The sequence below is a fragment of the Haplochromis burtoni genome, unplaced genomic scaffold, assembly GCF_018398535.1.
Source record: "Haplochromis burtoni strain Fernald_Lab_line unplaced genomic scaffold, NCSU_Asbu1 Contig_147, whole genome shotgun sequence".
Lineage (NCBI taxonomy): Eukaryota > Metazoa > Chordata > Actinopteri > Cichliformes > Cichlidae > Haplochromis > Haplochromis burtoni.
This window is the reverse complement of record NW_024582508.1, coordinates 653,260-669,104: the sequence shown is the minus strand read 5'-3', so window position 1 is coordinate 669,104 and position 15,845 is coordinate 653,260. Positions and strand designations below refer to the sequence as shown.

The 15,845-nt window shown below is 39.6% G+C and overlaps 2 protein-coding genes across 12 annotated transcripts in view; one reads left to right on the top strand and one right to left on the bottom strand.

Moving 5' to 3' along the window:
* Window positions 1-1,657, top strand: part of esr2a (estrogen receptor 2a) — a 41,963-nt gene extending 40,306 nt beyond the window's left edge. The window contains 1 exon segment of the mRNA NM_001286330.1: window positions 53-1,657. The gene's annotated coding sequence lies outside the window, so the exon portion shown is untranslated.
* Window positions 1,658-3,050: 1,393 nt separating this feature from the next.
* LOC102290327 (nesprin-2) overlaps window positions 3,051-15,845 on the bottom strand; it is an 86,344-nt gene continuing 73,549 nt past the window's right edge. For 10 of the 11 annotated variants that reach the window (XM_042224726.1, XM_042224730.1, XM_042224728.1 and 7 more), the window contains 16 exons: window positions 14,478-14,640; window positions 13,976-14,166; window positions 13,516-13,666; window positions 12,698-12,880; window positions 11,941-12,078; window positions 11,530-11,721; window positions 10,876-11,152; window positions 9,858-9,926; window positions 8,450-8,583; window positions 8,190-8,316; window positions 6,652-6,854; window positions 6,361-6,537; window positions 4,845-4,973; window positions 4,479-4,670; window positions 4,290-4,372; window positions 3,051-4,219 (listed from right to left, as the gene is read on the bottom strand). In XM_042224726.1, coding sequence (XP_042080660.1) covers window positions 4,012-4,219; window positions 4,290-4,372; window positions 4,479-4,670; window positions 4,845-4,973; window positions 6,361-6,537; window positions 6,652-6,854; window positions 8,190-8,316; window positions 8,450-8,583; window positions 9,858-9,926; window positions 10,876-11,152; window positions 11,530-11,721; window positions 11,941-12,078; window positions 12,698-12,880; window positions 13,516-13,666; window positions 13,976-14,166; window positions 14,478-14,640 — 2,617 coding nt within the window. In that variant the 3' untranslated portion in view covers window positions 3,051-4,011. The remainder of the gene's footprint in view (window positions 4,220-4,289; window positions 4,373-4,478; window positions 4,671-4,844; window positions 4,974-6,360; window positions 6,538-6,651; window positions 6,855-8,189; window positions 8,317-8,449; window positions 8,584-9,857; window positions 9,927-10,875; window positions 11,153-11,529; window positions 11,722-11,940; window positions 12,079-12,697; window positions 12,881-13,515; window positions 13,667-13,975; window positions 14,167-14,477; window positions 14,641-15,845) is intronic. The other variant, XM_042224733.1, reaches the window with a different exon arrangement.

Below are 15,845 nucleotides of genomic sequence, written 5' to 3'. Positions count from 1 at the left end.
ATTTTGTACGTGTTTTGTATTTTGGAGTTTGTACGTGCTTTGTCTCTAGGGGCCACCGTAGTTTGTACCCATGTTTAGACAACCCAAGGAATTATGACACATACATAAGATAATACTTTATATCCTCGTGTAAGGGATTCAAATTTCATGAAGACTGCAGTATATCATCACCTTATAACACAAAGATAGTTAAACTTCTGGGATATCAATCTGTCCACTTAAGAAGCATAAGCCATTGTGAACATCAGCTTTGGTGCAACCAGTTTCGCTGTCTGTGCAACGATGCAACCCCCCCAACATGAACTGGTTTGGCACGTGGTGGCCTTGGACCACTTCTCTCTCCTTATGCCTCCTTACAGATCTTTCTCTGGTGTCACTTTTGACACAACGCAGCGCCTGCTGCACAGGCAGTCTTACTCCTCCAGGATGGCACATTCATACTCGCTGTTACAAGAAGGTTTGCCGTGTCTCCAGGAGGATGAATACTAGGAGACGGGCAATTACCCAAGGAGAGCTGGACAGGACAGTAAGAGGGGTATCAATGCAGCAGCTGAACTGATATCGTCTTCTTATTATTGTGAGGAAGAACAGGAGGAGCCCTATAAAATGACCTCCACTGGACTATTCGTGAGCATGTTCCTGGCCAAACTGTCAGATGGTTGATAACGCTCATGCCACCGCCTGCAAAACCATTCCCTTCTTGCAGGGGTTGCCATTTACACCAAAGCAGGTGAAATAGATTGATGATGGATTCTGCTTCCTGACTGAACAGATTGATGTCCCTGAAGTTTACCTGACTATCTCTGATATTGTGATTATTGAGCGTGTATATGATCATTAAAGGCAGTATTTGCACAAAGCAGTTACTTTGTTAGCATCTCATGTATTTGTTGAATCGCTCACAGAGTTGTTTCATCTGGGTTAAAATTAACGAGAGAACTCCAGCTAAGAAGGTGATTTCTAGCAGAACTTAAGCTAATTGGCAGTGAATGTGGCAACTCTGATTTTCTTCTTTAGCTTAAACAGACATTAAAACAATTCCTCAACTGAATGCTGATTTTTTTGTTTTTGTTTTTGTTAAATACAGTTATTTGAAAAAGAAAAATATCGAGCTGTGTTGAGCTGGTGCCTTCACTTGCTCTCAATGTCTGTGCTTTATTGTCAAAGATGCCTTACTGTTGCTCTTATGCCAACGTAGCACTTCAAAAAAATTTCTATTTTTGTAGTTTTGAACTTGCTACAGTTGCTCTTTGTGACATGATGCAGCTTCAACAATCAGGATCACTGCAAGGTTCATCAAACAGAGGCTTCTGGACCCTCTGGACTCTGGTCTTTCTGTACAGCCTGTGCTTTTACTCTCATCAGCCTTTGTCACCAAACTGTTTAAGCACTGTGCACAGGTACTTCTTGTTCAATTCTGGGGAAAATGTTTGATGAATGTATAAATCAGTAAAACAATACGAAAGAGGAGCCTTTGTCTTATTTGTTATTTATCAAACGCCGTGTTTTGCCAGCTTGCAAATGATCAGCAGAAGTAAATGTTAATGACTATTTAATTTTGAACACTATCTTTAGACTACAAAATTATTTTTTGATAAAACAGAGATACTATAACTACCGGTAGGTAAATTTTAATTTGGAAATTAAAAAAAAAAAAGTATATATAAAATTCACAAACTCGAGAAAGAAAAGCACCAATTCATTTTCTTTAGCCAAAAATGATTGGTGATTTTGGGGCAAACAAAACGAATCCTATACAAAGGGTAGTGTAAGTCACAGAAAACAGACGCCGGTGCCACTCGGATGGAGCGGGTCATGTGTAGCACATTAACAAGTGTTCTCTGAACCAAATAAAATCTTTTAAAAGAAGGTCCCTCGAGTAGACTTTCCAGAACTTCCAGTCCTAATCTCTAACTGCGATTAACATTGAATGATGTTATCCCTGAGGGTTTTGTTAGTGCAGCAGAGTACTGTGGGCTTGGCTTGATAAATGAAAACTGTTCCTTTTCAGGGACCCCTCTTTAAATCCAGCATCTGATCAGCACTGCTTGAACACCGGCAGAGGCCTCAGATGTAGGATGTAGAAGTAAGAACATGGCAGAGAATGCGCCCAATGATGAAAATAGCAAATAGAACAAAAATTAGACAATTAGACAATGCTGGGGGTTTTTTTTTTTTTTTTTTTTTAAAACAGCCATGTATTACTTCTGCCAAGTATGTTTTCTTTTAGATAGGATTTGCAAGTGTGCACGCGGTTTGAATGAATTCTAATAAAACTTTGACCTCATCTGATGGCCTGCCTCTGGCTCCTTGTTTGCAGCTTCTCATCCTCATTACAAAAGTACATTTTGTGACATAAACACACATATACTCACACCTACAGTAGACAACACAACAAGATTGTTAGTTTGTGTATCCATGTTCGTTCATTTGGTTTTTCTTACAGCTTTGGTAGTTGAAGACACTGTTGTGTTCTTCCACTTGTGCTCTGTCCACTCTATTCTTATCTTTTTATCCATTTTCTCCTTTTCCCGTACTCTTTCTGCTTGTTAGCTTGGCACTGCCATAGCACACATGCACTGGGAACACAAACAAGAGGAGCCTATAGAGTCTATAGAGATTTTTAGAAAAGCAAATATGTTTGGCACAAAGGTGCATTCAGGTTCTGATTTAGATTGCAAAAAGCTGACAGACAAGATGCTCTTATAAAAAAAAAAAGTGTAGTTTTTCTGTAGTGTTTCTAGCCAAGGTTTGGCATTTCTCCTGTTTGGTAGCATGGATATCTCAAAAAAATAAAATAAAATAAAGGATAAGCCAGTTTGTTTAAATCAGTCAACATTTACTAGAGGAACAAAAAAATGATTATAAATCCACCTTTTCAAGTTATAAATAAGCATTATATTATTGCATTCTGTACATAAACATCATGCTGAATCTACAGTGTTTCAACAGTGCAAGGAGGCGTGGAAATGTCCACTCACAATCTAGTCAAGACAAAATCACATCTAAAAAAACTCAGTATACAAGAATGTGTTTTTTCTTTTTTTTTAAAAAAAAGACTTTCAGCTGGCTTTTTATCAAATACATTCAAATTTAATCAGCGCTGTTCTGCAGAGTTCAGTCGAGCAGGCAGGAAAACATTAAATGAAATGTGAAGAGTTCATGAAGTAAATGAAATATAAACATGCAAATCTAAAAAACACAAGAGTTCAGTGTCTGGCTGGATTAAAAAATAAACAAAAAAACAGTTTAGTCGGTGAAAAATCAAACTGTATGTAAATGATGGCTGTAGCCACCCTATTGCTTACTTTTTCTTGGTGTTTTGAAGTGGAGGATGATGAATCGTCATATGGTAGCCACTTGTCAGTGACACTGCCCTAATCTGTACTTTAGTTGGGCCTTTCTGTACACAATGAGCATCATGTTCTATTAGAAAAGTGAAAACAAATGAAACTCATCAGAAAAGTGTTTACTGAGATCGCCACTCAATAAGACGTAGGGTCGTTTTCTCATGCACTTCTATATAACCTGACTTTTTTTTGCCACCATTAGAAACGATTCAGGTTTAAGGCACTTGTGCACTTGCTTAACTTTTCAGACTGAGTTTGAAAATCCACTGTGGCTTCGTCATCTGTCGAATGAATCCTTATTCATAATACGTAGCTTTTCTTTTTTTTAATGCTGTGATTTACGTGTTCTTACCTAATTAATAGGATAATTACTGTACCTCACTAGAAATAGATTCGGTGACTCGTCCCTCATCTGATGATAATCCTCGTGCTGGAGGATGGTCGGTGGTCTCCGAGTGGCAAAAGTGATTGATTTCCTGAATGATGTTAAAACCTGGGGTTTTTTTTTTTTGGCATGGTGAGTTTTTTCTTGATGGAAAGACAAAAGAACTGCTGGCAAATCTTTAGTTTTCAGTCTTCGGGGAAACTGAACATGACAGCATGGTGACATACGTTCATCCGTTTCCTTTAGAAAGTTTCTATTATCGCATGAATATTACAATCAAGTGGGCGGTGGGCCGTTGGTGTAATGCAACATGGGGTAGAAGGACCGGGCGAAGTTATTGGTAAGGGTGCAGCTGGAGTCACTTTCCGACATTGGAATCAGGCAGGGCAGGAGCAGGAGGAGCAGCAGCAGGAGCTGAAGAGGGAAGGCGGCACGCAGGGCCCGGTAGAAGAAGGATCGAGGGGGAGACGATTCCCGCTTCTCTCTGCAAAACACATCATATTTAGTGCAAGAAGACATGAAATACAAACAACGTTATCTGCGCTGCTACTTACCTTTGAGTGGAGGAGCCTTTCTTTGAATTTGCAGCCTCCTGAGAAACACTTTGACACTGGGCGGCTGTAGCAGATTCACAGTCCTGAGGTAAATAAAATGTCTACATTAATATGCTGTAAAAAAAAAAAAAAAAAAACCATTCATGACAGCTCTTGGATGTGCAGAAAGAAAATATTTTGAGCTTTTACCAGACGTTGCCGCAAGTTGCTGAGGTCGCCGTCCACCTGCTTCAGGAGCAGCTTCAGCTTGCTCCCCGTCACGTGGAGTTTCTCCCGGGCCTCGTTGCTCTCCTCTGTGCCATCTTCAGGCTGGAGCTGAGACCACAGAGTCTGAAGGGAGGCCTGATGAGCCTGCCTGTCCTGCAGCTCCTTTTGCAGAGCCTGCAGACCACAACCAACAAAAATAGTAACTATTTCTAGCATCAAGCTGAATAAATGGCTGGATAAAACTTTTTGACTTCACATGCTCAGTGTAAACACAGTGTCAGCAGCAGATCTGTGAGGACAGTACTTTTTTTCAATTTGTTGGGTAACCAAACATGCCTCTCTGCTTACAGTGAGGGTGTTGCTGTGCTGTTGCAGCGCTGTGAGAGTCGTGTCTGGGTGGCCGATGTCCACTGCGTAGCGTCTGCTCTCTGCGTGAGCGAGCCACAGCAGCAAAGAGTGGAGGCTTTCATGAAAGTCCTGTATGGGAAAAAGTTAAAGGTCATTTGTTACAGTGGAGCAGTTCAGCTGAAACCTCAGCTCATGTCATTTTTGACATTTTAATTTCTACTTACATCAACTAGATTTTTTTCCCTTCCAAATTATGGTAGGAAAAAAACATTTTTGCCATCTGCTTTTCAAAAATAGTTTTCCTCTTTAACCTCCTAAGATCCGAACTCTTCCATGGCATGCATTTTTAATTTCTCTTTGATATTTGGGCTGATTGGGGCCCGATGAATGTAAAAACAAAGAATTACCAGATTTTTGTTTACCTCATTTTTGTTTTTAAGAAAAATAAGAGCAGTAGATAGAACAGTAGCAGTATAATGTCCTCGTAAGTGGATATCAGGCCCTTGTAGAGCAAAATTTAGTATTTTGGTCTAAACAACCCAAAATGTGATGTCCACATATGTGGACACCAGGTCCTAGGAGGTTAATACTTTGCACACTGTATGCTTTACATGCACCAACTTCACCAAGACCTCACTAGCCACTATATTAGGTACAACTTATTATTAACGCAAGAATCTAATGAGCCAATCACATGGCAGCAAGACAACCTGCTAAATTTCAAAGAGAGCATCAGAAAGGGGAAGAATGGTGATGTTGCATGGTTGTCGGTGCCAGACAGGCTGGTTTCTTGAGTCTTGAAACCTCAGTTTTGTTGCTGACCATGTTCACTTATTTATGCTTTCAGCAATAACCCAGCATGCCACAAAGCTCAGATTATCTCAGTCTGCTTTTGTGAACATGTCAATGAGTTAACTGTACAAAACTGACCTCCACAGTCACCAGATTTCAATCTAAGAGAGCACCTTTGGGATGTGAAGCCGACAAATCTACAGCAAATGTGTGAAACCATCATGTCAATATGGAGCAAAACCTCTGAGGAATGTTTCCAGCACCTTGATGAATTTATGTCATGATGAATCAGGGCGGTTCTGGAGGCAAAAGAGGGTCCAACCCAGTGCTAACAAGCTGTAACTAATGAAGTGGCCAGTGACTTTATTTACACCAGCATTTGCATGAAAGTCATTGCACAATTATCACTGCATAATTCACAATAACAACAATCTTAATTAAGTATTATTTATTAAAATTGGGAAATAATAATGTTATCAATAAAATTCAAGTTGAAAATAGTTTTGTCACTTTTTTCTTGTCACTTGTCAAAGATTCTGCAACTTCACAAAAATCAGTTACTTTACTTGTGAAAGCTTGTTTGAACAGTGAACATTCATCAAAGTGTTAATACTGCTGTTATCCTTAAGTTTAGAAAGGTTTTAAGATGTGAATAAAATATTTTTCAAGTCTTAAAACAAGTCTCGAGTTTTTTTTAATAGTCTGTTGTGGTATTTCCTCTTACCTGGCACTGCATGAGCTTCTTCCTCAGGCTCAGGTCCCACTGCTGGAGGCCAGTACACGCTCTGCTCCAGTCTCTGTTCATACTCGTCAGTTTCTCCTGTGCTTCTGGAGCTTCCTCACTTCGCAGGTTGACTGACAGCATGATAGACTTGTAGTGAGTAAACACTTTCTGCATCTCCTGCAAAAAAAAAAAAAAGAAAAAAAAAAGCAATCATCCATTTTTTATTTTTGCTTTTTTTAATGATCAAAACAAATTCCTCATGCCTTTTTTATGTTTAGTATTAAATCTTACCTTTAGTTCTTTAGCTCTGGCCTCCATCTCCTCAATACAGGCCGCTGGGTCAGGCTCCTGAAGGCGGTCCAGCTCCGGGATCACATTTTTTAACCAGGAAGTAATGTTGTCGAGATCACACCTGAGCTGCTGAGGCTCCTCAGAGCTGTCACGCTCACTGCATCTGGACCGTGCCTTGAGCAACTCCCAGCGTTCAATCACACCTAAGAGTACACGAACATCTTTGAATGTAAACATATGCTGAAGATGCTCAAGCTCACAGAAATAAACAGCAGCAAAGGGGCCAGTTAACAGAGGAAACAGAGGCCAAACTTGCATTGCTTATTTCTGGATGCACGTCTGGGTTTAAAATGCTTTCACTGGCTAAACTGCTGCAATGTTTATAATTGTTTCCTGCCAAAGCTCTGCAGTCTAAGCTAATGTTCATGCACTGATATTAAAGCACTAAACACCACACAGTGACTCTTGTCCAACCCCTCCCTCTTTTTTAAGCTACTTTCAAGCATTTCTTCAAGTTAGAGACTTTATAAAAAAGATCGATGTAGCTGAAAAGGCAAGCTGATGTGGAAGTGCAAAAGAAGTACTATTTCTAATGGCCAGTAGGGGGCAACCTATCCAGTTTCAAAATGAAGCAATAGTATTCCGTGAGAAAATGAACCTTCTGCTCACTTGATTTATGCGCTAATGCTTCTGTGTTTGGTTTATGATGTTACTATTTTGGTCTTACTGAAGACAGTACCAGGCTTATTTATAAATTATGGACACCTCTGGATAAAATAGCAGAAGAAGCAGCATACAATACAGGGCGTGGCTCTAGTCCAATTGCTTACTGATGCTGCGTCTACACAGAAAGTGATTGACAATGAAGTGATGACTCGACACCACAGAGCATTTAGTGATATTTGGCAACTTCAAGTGACTAGAAGCAGAAAAATACACGGCAAGTATTGAAGCGACAAGAAATGAGACCACAAGATACTGCTGACTCACTTAAGAAATGGTAGTAAACACACTGCTCAAAAAAAATTGAGTAACCCTTTTTAATAAGAAAATAGTATCAAGTCAATTAAACTTCTGTGATACTGATCAGTTTCCGCTGCTTCGGTGTTAATGAAATTACTCTCAATTGCACTGAAGGGGCAACAATGAGGCAACCTTCAAAAACAGGAGTGGTTTTACAGCTGGAAGCCACTGACATTTTTCCTTCCTCAACTTTTCTGACTGTTTTTTCACTAGTTTTGCACTACCGGTAACATGAAGTGATACCTAGACCCTACACAGGTTACACAGGTAGCTTAACTCCTCCGGGATGGTACAACAATATGTAGTTAGCACAGCCCAGAATGAGCCCTCAGCCATCAAAGAGTGCTAATAATATTCTTCCCGTTTAAAAAAAACAAACAAAAACGCAAACCTGCTTTTGAAAACAGTGTGATGTCACGGTTACTATGGCCTACTATATCCATCATTTACATACAGTTTATAGTTTACCTGATGTTGCTGATTTTTGCAAAGCGTTCAGCATCTTTGAGGCTCACCTGACTGTTTGTCTGAGGCACTCAGTCCCGTGAGACCGAACTCCTCCGGCTGCTCCACGTCATCCAGGATCAGCGACACTCTGTTGATGCTCTCTATGCTCCTGCTGCACTCTGACATGAGACTCAGCTGGAAACAAAACAAACACACTTTAAGTTATTACATCTGGAGGAGCACACGGTCTGCATATTTTGTCTCAAATGCATTCCTAAGAGTGAGCTATTATTAGTTTAACTACTAGAGAGACGTTTTTGAAGCGTACATATCCCGGCTTTAGAGGGGTACTGGTCAGAGTGGGTGTGGCCTCAGTGTGTCCCTCTGTGTCAGACTCAGTTTCTCTGTCTCCCAGTGCCTGCCATCTCGGAGAGTCTTGTACAGCCACCGACCTGCTTGATGCTGAGACGCAAAAAGAATAAAAAATGAGTCTTTGTCAGTATTTTCCAGTAATGTTACATTTAGATATACTGTATTCTCAATATTATCATAATATTTTTTATTATCTTTTACCTATTTTGACATATTTTTCAGTGTTGGATGTTCACAGTTTTAGATGCTCATTTGCAAATATGCACACACAAAAATGCTCAGGTCTTTCTCAGACTTCTCTTTGGAATAAAAAAAGTGGAAACATGCTGTTTTAATGGAACTGCAGAATGAAAAAATGGGAGCTGGAAATAAGCATTAGGTCTCCTTTTAACTGCAGGACACCAGCTTTCTGCTAAGAAACCATTTGGTCTTGACTTTCCTTTGTGGGAGTTTTTGGATTGATTCACTGTAAGATCTGCATCTGGCATTTACTACTGTCTCTTTAGCTGATGTGTCTGGTGTGATCAAGCAAACATTTGAGGTTCAACTACAGTGAATCAGATGCATTCAGATCTACTAAATTAAGTACATCTGGAACGTAACTCGAGCAAAAACAAACAAATAACCCTGCAAACAACAAATCAAAGATCTGCATGGTGGTGTTTACTCAGTGCTTATTTCACATGTTTGAGCGGTAAAAAGAGGGATTACAGCACAAAGAGCCAAGTAGGCAAGGCCACAACTGGAAAACACCTGCATAGACTGGTAGGAATTGTTATTTATCAAAGGAAATTGATAAATAACACAGCACAACATTTTCCTACCTCCTAGTGTTACATGCACTGTAAAGTTCTAGAAACTAGTGGAGGACAGTGAGGTGGGCAAATGTGAGTGTGTTGGAGAATTGCAATATATAAAAAAGACAAAGATAAAAGAGGATGTTGGAAGAGGATGAAAGGATGAAATGAAAGAGGCTGAAATTAACACAACAAAGTTTGGACCGCTGAAAGTAAGATGTAAAAGAGAAAAAGGGAAGACATAAATTCAGATAACGATAAAAAAAAATCTCCTGAAGAAAAAAATAAACCCATTGAAAGTGCAAAAAATATTAAGACCTCAAATAAATCAATCATAAGCAGACCAGGACTTTGAAGTGTAGAGACTTTGGGCATTTATATTACAAATATACAAGAAAAGGACACTGAAGGTGTTTTTTCCTTAAACCAGTAAAGTATCCAAGTGGAAGAGACAGCACAACAAGCAATTGGATGCCAAGTGATACATGAGCAGCAGGAAGCTATTCTCTGGAAATATTTCGGCATGAAGAGCAGAGCGGTGAGTGCTGAAGATGCTCTTGAGCCTACCCAGTGACGAGGCGAGCGGGGCCTCTGAGGCTTCGATAAATTCCTCCAGGGTGTCAGTCAACTCCACCTCTGCGAGGAGAGAGGGGTCAGACTAGAAATCTCTTTAAAACAAGACATCCTTTCTTCCAGAATCCAAGAAACTAAAAACTGAAAAATGAGAGGAAAAGGCTCAAACTTGTCCAAGTCTTTTAGTCTTTTGGATTTCTTTCTTTGTCTGCTTGCCTCCTGTTTTGCAACATTGAACATCGGTCTGTTTTTTCGGGCTCCGATGGATGATGCTGTGGATCGTTTGTCTCCATGCTTATGACTGAGCTGTGGTTTATGAGTCAGTTGTTTTTTGGTAGTGAATAACATTCATTTTCAGCTGGTGTGAAAACTAAACAACCAAACAAAGAAAACTTTACATCTCAGCAACCTGACATTTTTATAATAATACTGATTACTGATTTTTAACTCACAGCCTAAACTACCGAGTTTGAACTGTCAAGGCAGAAATGTACATGTTTATCCTCTCTAATTTATTCAGGACATCTGCAGATTTTCCCTGTTTTTAAAAAATGTGCGCTGGGCTTTCGTCTTTGTCTTCATTGGCAGTTAGTCAAGCAAGTTTCACACAGTGACTCATCACAAAAACGATGCAAGTTAAATGCTGAGTTGCTCTCAGTCTCTAGAACTTGATTTGGCTCTTTGTGATTACGCAGAATGACAGCAAGAGTTACTTGTTAGTTGTATGTTTTGTACCTCTTATTAACTCCCTTTTTAACTTTTATTTTACAGGTCTGGGCTGACCCAGGATGTCTGTCAGCACGACTCTTTGGGGTTAAATTGTTAGAAATAACACTGTAACACTGTTATTTATCTACTACTTATTTATTTTGGTGCTTTGGTATAAATGGGGTTGTCTTTATCTGTGATCAGAGCAGCTGCCTCCCAGTGGCCAATATTGGAGCCTGTGGTGGGCCAATTCTGCCCCCCGGGCCTTATGTTTGACACCCTTGGAGGCAGACTTTAAAGATACCTGACAGCGCACTGAAGTAAGCTCCCTCTTCCTCGTTCTCTTCCTCTTCCTCATCATCCTCATGTGATGATGACCCTCCTACGTCTACGGTGTGGTCCCACTCCAAAGCCAGTGAATCTGGTGTCTCCCGCCCTGAACGCACCAGGGGTGAGGACAGCAGGAGAGTGGGTGTGGCTGGAAGGCTTCCAAAGCTACGCCCAAGCCAAGGTCGGCCAATCAGCTCCAAGCTTGATTCCAGGGAAAAGGTGGTAGAGGGGATCTCTGGTTCTTCTGTGATCTAGGACAGAGAAACCAAGCCAAGTGTGAATGATACATACCTGTCCTTACACTGGTAACACACACCAAGTCCTTGTTAGTTTTAGAACTGCCTCTCACATGTTATGCATAATTTGAAAAAATTGCATAGAATCAAGCGATAAACACGTGTGTATGGATCGGTGCCAAAAACTACAAACATATCTGGAAAATATTGTGCTGGATATTTAAAATAGGTTTAAAAACATGGAACAAAAAACTGCATGCATGTATAAAAGTCATACAAAGGAAAATCTATAAAATGATAAGGGATATTTTCTTATTTATAATATGTTAGACATTTTGTTATATCTGCTTGAATTAGACTGGAATCTGAAAAATGTGTGCGCCTAGGCTTACAGGGGGTTGGCTGAGGCGCTGATGGAAGCGGACCAGTCTCCTGAAAACTTCCTGGCAGTAGGAGTGCAGTTCCTCCAGCTCCTCCTCTATCTTTGCCGCATCCTGCGGTGAGCTCTTCTGGATCAGGCCCTCTCCAAACACAATCAGTCCATCAATGCGCTCAGTGTTCAGGGTGATCTCCTTCTGGAAACTCTGCAGGAAGACGAAGGGATGAATGGGTGCACAGAGATTGAGCCTTTAAACCCAAAGGAACAAAACGCAGCTTCTGATAATATCTGTAAAAGCATTCAACAAATAATTCTTTCCAAAATATTGCCATAGCTAAAGCCAAGACCTTAAGCATCTTAACATGCAATTCTTATAATCACTAGGAGACATGGTTTTGTGTACAGTACATGAGCTGTGCCTCACATTGAGCTGCTGTATCTTCTGATGGACATCGCTCTCTGAAAAGTGCTCAACGTTGGTGAGCTGCAGATCGAGGTTGGTCAGCCACACCAGCAAACTTTCCCTGGTCCCTTCAAATTCCTCCCTCTGACTGATGAAATACTGTGAGAGAAGAAAGCAAAGCAGTTCATTACATCCTCTAGTGAAAGCTTGACATTAATGCCAACTTGTCAATTTAAAATAATAAGCCAGAGATTTACAGTAAAATGTGCAACACAAGACAATTTCAGCTTTTATAAAAACAACTGGAAACATTTGACTTTTAAAACGAGGAGAAATCACATGGCGTCAGAATTAAATGTATTTATGACATTTATTAAGAGAAACAGCCCGTTTCATAGATCAACACATTAGCAGGGGGCCTTTTTACAGCTTTACCGATTACACAATTATTATTTCAAACTGTTCTGAACAATGCTGCAACCGAGCAGTCGCGTTACTATAATTTCAGTAAGGACGCACAAACGAATTTGCCTATTAATTAAATGTCAAACAAAGAAAGTAACATTGCTTGCGTGCATCATGTTGTGATTTTGAAATTAGAATAAAACAAAAATACACTCAATGAGTCAGTGGCCTTTATGTGAATCTGACAAACACCAGCTCCATATTAGGACCAAAAATTAAACTAAAACTGAAAATGTACTCTGAAAACTGACTGAAATTAAAATAAATTGAAAAGAAATCTAAAATGAGATTTCAAAAATAAAAGTTTCTGTACCTTGAGCCTGCGGAGGATGGCAGCCACTCTTCGGTGCAGTGTATCCCACCGCCGGTTGCCTTCATGGACCATTGCTTTGAGCTGGCTGGCTCGGTCGGTGCGGTTTTCCCTGGCCAGCCGGCGGTACTGATTGTTGACCAGCTCCAGCTGGGTCAGTCGCTCATGAACCTGCCTTTGGAAACCCTGAAGAAGAGAGAGGAAGTATGGACAATTCAGTGTCTTTATTTCCTCAGTGTGAAGAATTGAAACATCCTTGATTTCTTTATTATATTTTACTAAGAAAATGAAAAACATTTATCTATGATTTATTGAAACACGTGCAAACATCAATGGAAATACAATATATAGGGCAAAGACAGAGTTTATATTCTTCTAATGATCTTGAAATTCAATATTTGGGACCACCTTTACTTTTATATAGCCTGAACTATTCTTGCAGTGTCTCAAGGACAATCTATGACTGATAGGGTTCTATTATGTGTTCTATCCAAGTCTACTTTTACTGCATTGGCAGCTCATGCTCACGACGATTTGAACTGATACACTTAAAATTTGGATTCATCACTCCATCAAATGCTTTGCCACGGTTTTTCACTCCAGTTCTTGTGTAATTTGGCATACCTCAGCCTTTTCTCCTTGTCTACCTTCCTTAATAATAGCTTTTTGGTTAAAGACACAATTTAAAATTGGTACTTTGTTTTGCATAAACACAACACTGGTTCATCCCTTGAGTTGCAACGTCCGACTTCAAACTGATAAAGATTACTGATGATCAAACAGAAACAAATCTTCATCAAGCTAACCTCACAACAACTGACCTCAAACTTCTTGAGCTCCTCTTTGGCGACAGCAAAAAGGACATCAGCTGAGTTGGGGTTGGCAGCGGTTCGCTCAGCCATCTTGAGCCAATCCTCAAATCGGGAGTAGTCATTGAGAAACTTACACCAGAGTGTCCACGTCTCCTCAATCCTGCGAGCAGACATCGTGATGGAATATTTGTTTCTGTAATGTTCAGACTCTGCGTACGTCTAAAGCATTAACCTAAAACTTTTAATCAACATGAATTATTATTTAGAAAAGAATCTGTGTCGTGACATCAGTTGAACAGTAACATAAAGAAGACCCCGTGATAAAAACCATGAGCTTCAAATCGACATTAGGGTCCAGTTTGTTTAATATTTTGTCATATTTCATTTATTATATTTGTGACAGTACAGAAAATTACAGTAACAGACATAGAAGTTTAAACATCAGTATGTTCTTTAGCTCCTACAGTACCTGAGCTTTCGATTCACAGCCATAGCACAGATGGTCCTCCAGCGCTGGTCCAGGCTGCGGCTGGTCTCCTGCAGGGAGTCGCTCTCCGCCTCAGTGCCACCAGTAGCATCTTCATCCCGCAGCAACACATCGCACAGACTGAGCACGGATGCTACGCCCTCCGTGTGCTTCTCAATGTCCCTCTGCAGCTCCTGGACAGACATAAGGACAGGTATCACATCGGTCCATACTGTGCTACAAACCTCATTTATTAAACATCAGTCCACAGACAGAGGACAGTGAGGCACTGCATGTGACCACCTCTCCCCAAATTAAACAAAGGACAGATATGAATTATTAATCATAAACAGACAAAGAGTTGCAAGGAGTGAAAAAGAACCTTTAAAACAAACAAAAAAGAGAGAAAAAGGGTTTACAAAAAAAAGGGAAAAAATTAAAAATGTCAAATTGCTTGTTTGACATTAATAATAATAATAATGTCATAATGTGTTGTGAAGTCCACCTGCTGCTCTGCCAGCCTCCTTTGGATCTCCTGTTCGTGACAGACGCTGTAGGTGATGGGTCTCGACAGCTCGGCCTCGATGCGAGAAAGCCATGAGCGGAGGTTACTCATGTTTTTATCCAACTGCTGCATCGTCACCAGAGTTTCCTTCAGCTTCTTCACCCTGAAAGGACACAACCACATCAATGTAAAAAAAAAAAGATAAAAAATCTCTTTGAACGCCTTCATTTGATATTAACAAATAACAATCTGGGGGTTTCAACCCTTATTAAGGTTTAAAATTAAGTGATGAAAGTGCTGAACAATCACCTGAGTTTAAAAAACAAAAATCAATAGAAATAAAATTGAATAAAAAGATGGGAATACAAAAAAGTACAGAAGACAACAGAGAATAATGAAAGAAAAAAGGATATGAACGAGAAAATAAGGGTAAAGAAAACTAGTGAATGAGAGAAAGACGGAGAAAAAATGATATATAATACAATAAACCTTACAGTAAACAAACTAATTACAAAATAAAAAAAAATGTGAATAATTAACCTCCTAGGACCTGGCGTATGTGGACATCACGTTTTGGGTTATTTAGACCAAAATACTCAATTTTGCTCTACAAGGGCCTGATATCCACTTACGAGGACATTATACTGCTACTGTTCTATCAAAATTTTAAACGAATATCCTCACATGTGGCTCTCATTTTTCTTAGAAACAAAAATTAGGTAAAAAAAATAAATCTGGTAATTCTTTGTTTTTACATTCATCGGGTCCCAATCAGCCCAAATATCAAAGAGAAATTAAAAATGCATGCCGTGGAAGAGTTCAGGTCTTAGAGGGTTAAAGTAATCAAAGTACTAAACTGATGGTTGCTAACACTTTAAAGCTAACTGTATCATAGTTATTAAGAGTTTTTGAGACTTCTACATCATCAGGACTATTTTTCCCCAAAAATCTTAAATAAATTGCACAATACATTTTAGGAAATAAAATACATTTAAAAAATGCCTGATGTAGCAAATATGATAGAAACTAAAATTCATATATGCACATTTATATTTATTTGTTTATTTATAAATTTCATCAGGAGTTTCAACATTCCCATTGCGAATTTCTAGACTTTTTCTGGCAATTATTTTATAGTCCTGCTTTTCAAGGGTTAAGCATTAACAGTGTAAAGAAGGAAGGAAGCAAAGAAGGAAGGAATGAAGAAGAAAAAGAAAGAGTTCACTAGCCTTCAACCTTCTCAGGTATCCTTACTAGAACTTCTAAAGTAACCATGGCAACTAACACCCGTATGAAAGAACACACCCACACACACACACACACACACACACACACACACACACACACACACACACACACACACACACA